Below are 7,957 nucleotides of genomic sequence, written 5' to 3'. Positions count from 1 at the left end.
GACACACTATGCCACCAAGGAGAAAAGAAAGTGTCAATCAGGAGAGTGGGGAGTCTCTGGCTAATCAAAAGGGAACTCAGGTTCCACAGCCAGAGCAGCCTACTGTTGAACCACAGGCTGAAGAAGTGGATATGCATATTCCTACTACGTACGATCAAGTCTCAAACAAGGTGGTGGAAGAACTGACTGCTATAAAGTTTGAGGAAATCTCACTGGCATTGTCTAAGGAGATGACCGACTGTTTGAAGACCATTTTGATTAAACCAAGTCAGTCTCTTCGAGGAGAGCAAAATACCACTGTAAAAGAGACTGATCAAGGAAGCAACCAAGCCCATGAATTCGACCAGGGAGTTGGAAACTCAAGGGCTGGCGATCCTTGTCGCTCGGAGTACACTCTCCCAAATCAGCCAGAAAGAAGGTATACACCACCTCACAAGAGAGAAGAAACCTTAGGAGGATGAGCTCAGCCATATTCACGTGTTCATGGAGTGGGGAGCTCAAAACAACCGACTGCTCAAGTCTACAGCGTGACAAATCCTCCGTATCAACCAGGAGCCTATGAGGATATGTTACACATAGATTATCAGGGAGCTAGGGAGGTTTCCAAGGATAGAATGCTGGTTACATTACAAGAGCTCTGACTCGGGGGGCAAACTATTATCACCATCCATTCCCCAACAGAAATGCAGCAATGATCGATCCTGATATGGTGAGAGAAACTATTCAAGAGCTGTATGGTCCAGCTTTGAGACAGACAGGCCGCCCAGAATTCTACAAGCCCTATCCAGAATACATAGACATGAATAACCCATATCCAAGGGGTTATAGAGTTCATGATTTCAGCCTATTCTCTGAGGAGGATGGCCAGTCTAGCATCAAACACATAGCCAGGTTTACCATCCAGTGCGGGGAATTGGTCAACTTGGAGAACTTTAACAATTTGAAGTTGCGGCTATTCCCAAATTCTCTCACAGGGACTGCATTTGCTTGGTATGCTTCGCTCCCCAGAAATTCGGTAATGAGTTGGCAAGAGATGAAAAGACAATTTCACATCAAATTTTATAGAACAGAACCAGAAGTGTGTATTGCCGATTTATCCAGAGTCACTCAAAAGAAAGGAGGGTCTGTAGAATCTTTTATCGACAGATTCAAAAGATGAAGAATAGGTGCAAGGTGTTCTTACCGAAGACCGAATTCGTGAAGATGGCACAAAAGGGGCTGGATTTTGAATTAAGAAAGAAATTCCATGGTATGGAGTTCAGGGATTTCTTTGAACTAGCTGCCAAAGTGGCTGAATACGAAGAACTATTGCGGAAAGAGTCATACAAGAAGAAAACTGCTATGGGGTCTTATTATCGGGAGGTGAAAGATGTGGCATTGGCAGAAATTCGATCAGCTGGTTCTTGCACAGTTCCCCTGCTAAAAAGGAAGCCAGCAGAACTTGAAAAGAAGAACAGCAACTCCCCAAATACATGCAGTATACATTTGATGTGTCAAAGACCGAGGAAGTTTTTAATTTCTTGGTAAAAGAAAAATTCATCACCTTTCCACCTGATAACAGGATGCCGCCCATAGAAGAGCTGGAATGTCGAGAATATTGTAAGTACCAAAACTCCTACAATCATGCTATCAAATCTTGTTGGGCGTTCAAGAACATTTTGCAAGACATGATTAACAAGGGAGTCGTGAAGTTCCCTAACAAACAGGAGTCTATGGCAGTGGATGAAGAACCTTTTCCCCGAGTAACTTTGGTCAATGTGAATGTGATAGATTTAAGAGATCTTCTCAATGAGAAAAGAAGCCGATCATTTGCACAAAAGACCGAATAATCAAGAAATGCTTGATCCCTAAGGGTCAATTGTATGAAGCCACTGGAAGGTATAATACAGATCGACTAAGAACAGTTCAGCAGCGTGTAACCAGAAATGTTGGCGAATCCGCAGCCTCTAGGCCAAGGAACCAAAATTTCCTTGAAAGACCAGTGGTGGAGAGTCAATGGTTTAGATGGGAGTCATCTCGCAATCAGCGCCAAAGATATTCGGACATGAGAAATGCATATGAAGTTGAGTCACGAAGGGTGGAAACCAGGAAAGTATCAGCTGATCAAGGTAGAGAGCGGCGTGCATATGAAATCTAAAAAGGAAAAATGGTTGAGAGCAGGAGAGCAAAGCCCAGGTACGTCTTTCCAGCTAGAGGGGAGTTCAGTGAGTGAGAGTGGCCGAGCACAAGAAGTTCCCTAGGCCACCGACTAGGACTCAGAAGAGACGACTGTTGAGAGAAAAAGCTACTGCAAGGATAGAAGAGTCTGCTAAGCTGAGAAATAAACCCACAATTGATATTCCATGCACCAAGGATCAAGCGGGGAGTAGGTCTAAGTTTGGAAGATCGGCTACTGAAGATAAGTTAGTGGACGGTGATGATGATTTGTTAAGTGAGGAGGACGATCAAGGAAGAAAAACAATCAATTTTTGTGTTGGAGAATTCCACATCACAGTAGATTGTGCCACAGGGGTGGTAATACTACCAGAGATGTTTAAAATGATAGAAGAAGAGAATGAGATTTGGTGCCCAGAGAATCAGTAGAGAAGGAAGATCACGCAAATAAACTCCTTGAAGGGAGTTCAAGAGTGATTATCAAGGAGTGCCACCCTAATAACCCTAAACAGGTGATACTTGAAAAGCCTACACCGGCCATGACCAAGCACATAAGGCCGTTGTACATCAAGGCCCATGTCAATGGGAAACCAGTGTCTAGGGTCTTGATTGACAATGACTCATCTGTGAATGTTCTTCCAGTAAGAATGTTAAGAAATCTGGGCAAAACTGAAGAAGATTTGATTCCAACTGAGGTTTCTGTTGCTGCGTTTACCGGGGTAACCACCAAGACCATTGGAGTATTCCCCGCTAATGTTACTGTGGGGAGCATGTCGTCTTTGTGTGCATTTTTCGTGGTAAATTCGACCGCCAACTTCCAAGCGTTGTTAGGCAGGGATTGGATCCATGCAAACCAGTGCATCCTATCTTCAATGCATCAGTTGTTGCTATTTTGGAAAGAGGATGACGTGGAGGTTGTAGAGGCAGATGGATAGCCTTTCAAACAAGTGCAAGTGCAGTCGAGGCTAGATATTACAATGATGATTTTTGGCCCATCAAAATTCGTAACAATAGTAAGAAAGGAAACCCACTTTACATGCAAACACCAACTCAAAGCTCGGTGTTGGAAAGAATCCTCAAGCCTATTGTTATTTTGCCGCCTAGACCGATAATTCAGCCGCTGATTGAAGAGGTTGATGATTGATTTGAACCGAAAAGAAAAGGAGGTAGCTGCAACCTCTATATGGAAGGCGCATGTGCAGCAAGTACTAAACAAATTAGAGGAAGAGAAAGCATGAGACACCTATGGAACGGAGGTTGTCCAAGAAGAAGAATACGAAGAGAATGAACTCCAATTTGATGAATTGTTGATGGCGCCATCTCAAATGGAAGATGGCCAACAGGAAGTACAAGACCCGTTGGGAGAAATTAACTTGGGGGGGCTTGAGAATCCAAAAGTGGTATATGTGAGTAAGCTACTGGAAGAGCAGTTGAAGCAAGATTTAATCAATATGCTGAAAGAATACAAAGACTGTTTTACATGGAGTTATGATGACATGCCAGGGTTGGACCGAAAATTGGTCGAACATCGACTTCCACTCAAAGAAGGTTTCAAACCATTTCAACATCCATCTCGTCGCATGTCAAAAGAAGTTGAGTTGAATGTGAAAGAAGAAGTTGAGAAATTGTTAAAGGCTAAGTTTATAAAACCAATCAGATATACCGAATGGCTTTCGAGCGTTGTTCCAGTCATGAAAAAGAATGGAAAGGTCAGAATATGCATCGACTTCCGTGACTTAAACTTTGCAACTCTTAAGGATGTATATGTGTTGCCGATACCTGATATGTTGATCGATTCAGTGGCTAGGCATGAGTTGTTATCTTTCATGGATGGATTCTCTGGTTACAATCATATCAAAATAGCGGAAACAGACACTCACAAAATAGCATTCACATGCCCATGAACTGTTGGTATGTTGAATGGCTTGTTATGCCATTCGGGTTAAAGAACGCCGGAGCCACGTATCAAAGGGCTATGAATTCGATCTTTCATGATATGATAGGACATCATATTGAAGCATATATAGACGATATTGTTGTGGAATCCAAACAAGCTGCTGATCACATTGAACATTTGAGGAAGAGCTTCCAAAGAAAAGGCAACATGAGTTAAAGTTAAATCCATTGAAATGTGCCTTTGGTGTGAAAGCGGGAAACTTTTTGGGATTTCTTGTTCATCAGAGGGGAGTTGAAGTGGATAAAAACAAAGAAAAAGCTATTATGGAAGCAAACCCACCCAAAAACAAGAAAGAGTTACAACGTTTTCTTGGGCAAGTAAATTACTTGAGGCGTTTTATCTCTAATCTTGCAGGGAAAAAAAAGAGTTCTCACTTTTGTTGAAGCTCAAAGACAGAAGGGAGTTCAAATGGGAAGATTCACATTAGAAAGCTTTTAATGTGATCGAGAGATATTTATCCAATCCACCTGTTTTATGCCTCCCAGGTATGGAATGGCCCTTAAACTGTATATCTCTGCTGCTTATGAATCAATTGGGTGTCTGCTAGTTCAAAATAATCATGAAGAAAATGAGCAAGCTATCTATTATTTGAGTAGATTCCTTACTCCAGTAAAGGTAAAATACTCTGTGATTGAGAAGCTATGCTTAACACTGTATTATGCATGTACTAAGTTAAGACATTATTTGATTCAATCAAGAGTATTTGTGGTGACTAAAACCGATTTGATTAAATATATGCTTAATAGACTTATTCTCTCTAGGCGGATTGGCAAATGGTGTTTAGCATTGGCCGAGTTTACATTGACCTATTACCCCCAAAAATCCGTAAAAGGCCAAGCTATAGCCGATTTTTTAGCTCATATCCTTCACTTGATGAGCCTATTGGAGAGCAGGTGGGTTTTCCAGTTTGTCGAGTGGAATTTCGACCATTGGAATTGAAGTTCGATGGATCGAGTACATAAACAGCAGCCGGAGCTGGTATTGTGATCACCTCCCCAAGAGGTGTGAAAACCGCTCTATCTTTTAATTTGGGTTTTCCATGCACCAACAATCAGGCGGAATACGAAGTACTGGTCATTGGATTGGAAATTTTGAAAAATTTAGGGGTGAAAGAATTGTTAATATCAGGGGATTTTCAGCTGGTACTCAAACAGCTATTAGGGGAGTTCAAATGCACAAGTTTGTCATTGGCTCCATACTATACCGCGCATCCCAACTTCTAGATGATTTTGAAGAAGTGTCGTTGGTACACGTCCCAAGACAAGAAAATTGGGAGGCAGAAGAGTCAGCACAGGTTGCTTCGGGATTGAAGATATCTCCAGAACTTAAACACATGCTAGTGTTGATTCAGAAGAAAAACCACCCTTCGATTCAGAAAAGAGGGATTTAGGTTGATACGCTCAACTTGGATATAAACTTAGCTGGTGATTGGAGAGATGACATGAAACAGGTGCTAGAATCAACCGGGAGAGATATTCCTCATGGTTTAAAAATGAAACCACTTAATTACGTCTTAGTGGTAGGAGATCTGTACAGGAAAGATTTAGATGGTCTGCTACTCAGATACATAGGTTTCCTAGAGGCATTGGAGATCATGAAGCAAGTTCATGAGGTAGTAGGTGGAGCTCATCAATCTGGAGTAAAGATGAGATGGTTGATAAGGAGGTATGGCTACTATTGGCCATCTATCCTGAAAGATTGCATCAAATATGCTAAGGGATGCCAGCCATGTCAGAAACATGGGAACATCCAAAGAATTCCACCGGATGAGCTCCACAGCGTCGTCACACCATGGCCGTTCAAGGGCTGGGCCATGGACTTAATAGGGAAAATCTACCCAGCATCATCCAAAGGCCACTCGTTCATCCTTGTGGCCACAGATTTTTTCACCAAATGGGTAGGAGCAGTGCCTTTGAAGAAAGCGAAACAAGGGGATGTCATTAAATTTGTGAAAGAGAATATTATCCATAGATTTGGAATTCCAGAGTCACTAACCACGGTTCAGGGAACTATGTTCACGGGCTCAGATACGAGAGAATTTGCAGCAGACTATGGAATCAAGTTGATAAATTCTTCCCCTCATTATCCACAATCCAACGGACAAGTCGAAGCATCGAACAAAGTTTTGATAAAGATTCTATAGAAAATGATGGAAGAGAATCCCAGGGATTGGCCACGACTATTATCAGAAACTTTGTGGGCTTATAGAACATCCAAGAGGACTGCCACTGGAGTGAGTCCTTTTTCCCTTACCTTCGGCCACGATGTAGTGCTCCCATTGGAGATTATGGTGCCATCAATGCGAGTGGCAAGACAAAATGAACTTTCTCTTGAACATTATAATGAAGCAATGATCATGGAGTTAGAAAAACTAGATGAACTGAGAATCCAAGCGCACAATGATATGTTGTTACAGAAACAGAAAGTTGCGAGAATCTAAAACAAAAGAGTTAATAAGAAAAGCTTCAATGAAGGGGAGATTGTGTGGAAGGATATACAACCTTTAGGAACAAAGGATAGAGAGATGGGAAAATGGTCTCCCAATTGGGAGGGACCATTCAAAGTACATAAGGTGTTAGACGGAAATGCATATTGGTTAACAAGTGTAGATGGCCATCCACACAAAAAATGCATAAATGGCAAGTATCTCAAGCCGTATTTTCCAAGTATGAGGGAAGAAATAAAAAAAGCTAGCGAGTGAAGCAAACACGAAGGCTGATATTCAACGGAGAGTTGGCCTTCGGGGCCACGTTTGTATATATTTAGTTCCTTATTTCAAGATGTCATGTGATGTAGGCCTTAGGGCCACTGAGGTAAAGATATGTTGTTTATGATTCAACAATAAGATTGATAAGAGAAAGTAGGACAATAAGCCACTTTCATTATTTTGAAAGACCTTTGTTTCACTAGGGAGTCGGGCTCATGGCCACTTATATGCGTTCAGTCGATGTATCTCATGTAAATATGTCATAGAGATCATTGATAATGTAGGCCACGTGGCCATTACATGACTCGGTTGTTTTCATATGCAGTGACAGACCCATGAAGTAGGCCTTCAGGCCACTTAGAATATGGCAAGACAGAAACACACCGAGCGGGGAGTTGAGCTCACCAAGCGGAACAACGAATAATAAAGGGAGAACAGAAGAGAACAAATGCGTTATGCGAACCCCAAGAGGACCTTGTAGTTGACTTTGGAATAAAAATAGGCTGACCAGCCATTTTTTGTGTGTTTTAGCTTCATGTTGTAAGAGTTTATTTGAAGTAGGCCGTAGGGCCACTAATGTAAATATTTGTTGATTATGATTGCAAAAGAAAAAACGATCAATTCAAGTTGGCCAGGAGGCCACTTTTATCATATTGAATCCATTTTGTTTCGATAAGGAATCAGGGGAGGAAATAATCACAAGCGGTGAGTTTTAAAGCCAACCTATGATTTTGCTTGAAGATACTGAAGTGAGTTGGGTAAAACATCCAATACACAACACCCCGTACAAATCCACCTTGGTTCCACATCCATTATCTAACAACCACAACACCAAACCAACAGTCAACAAAATATAAAGCGAAATCACCGCATGCAAGAACAAGTAAACGTGTATGCGGGAAAGGGGTCCAACTGAAGTGCAAATGAACATACGTGTATGCGGGAAAGGGGCCTGACTGAAGGGCAAATGCATATACGTGTATGCGTGAAAGGGGTCCGACAGAAGTGAAAATGCATATATGTGTATGCGGGAGAGGGATCCGACTGAAGTGCAATGCATAATGCTAGGGACGAGGGATTTGTCTTGAGTGGATGCAGCATGTAAGAGCATATAGAAGCACATAAGAGTTAAAAGGTAC

The 7,957-nt window shown here is 41.9% G+C and overlaps 1 protein-coding gene across 1 annotated transcript; it reads left to right on the top strand.

Annotated features, from left to right (window-relative positions):
* Positions 1-3,464: 3,464 nt before the first annotated feature.
* Positions 3,465-6,254, top strand: LOC140963958 (uncharacterized). The gene is made up of 6 exons (XM_073423439.1): positions 3,465-3,863; positions 4,336-4,424; positions 4,597-4,726; positions 4,873-5,004; positions 5,167-5,253; positions 5,562-6,254. Exons 1-6 carry the CDS (start codon positions 3,465-3,467, stop codon positions 6,252-6,254), a joined length of 1,530 nt encoding a protein of 509 aa, XP_073279540.1.
* The last annotated feature ends 1,703 nt before the right edge of the window (positions 6,255-7,957 follow it).

Source organism: Primulina huaijiensis, chromosome 18 (genome assembly GCF_012295235.1).
Source record: "Primulina huaijiensis isolate GDHJ02 chromosome 18, ASM1229523v2, whole genome shotgun sequence".
Taxonomy (NCBI): domain Eukaryota; kingdom Viridiplantae; phylum Streptophyta; class Magnoliopsida; order Lamiales; family Gesneriaceae; genus Primulina; species Primulina huaijiensis.
This window is presented reverse-complemented; position numbering and strand designations above follow the sequence as displayed.

Excerpts from the sequence above, each read along its gene's own strand:
- LOC140963958 (XM_073423439.1), top strand. The coding sequence starts at position 3,465 with ATGGCGCCATCTCAAATGGAAGATGGCCAACAGGAAGTACAAGACCCG. Across the intron at positions 4,727-4,872 it reads GATTCCTTACTCCAGTAAAG|GCGGATTGGCAAATGGTGTT; the intron begins GTAAAATACTCT and ends TATTCTCTCTAG. Across the intron at positions 5,005-5,166 it reads ATGAGCCTATTGGAGAGCAG|GCGGAATACGAAGTACTGGT; the intron begins GTGGGTTTTCCA and ends ACCAACAATCAG.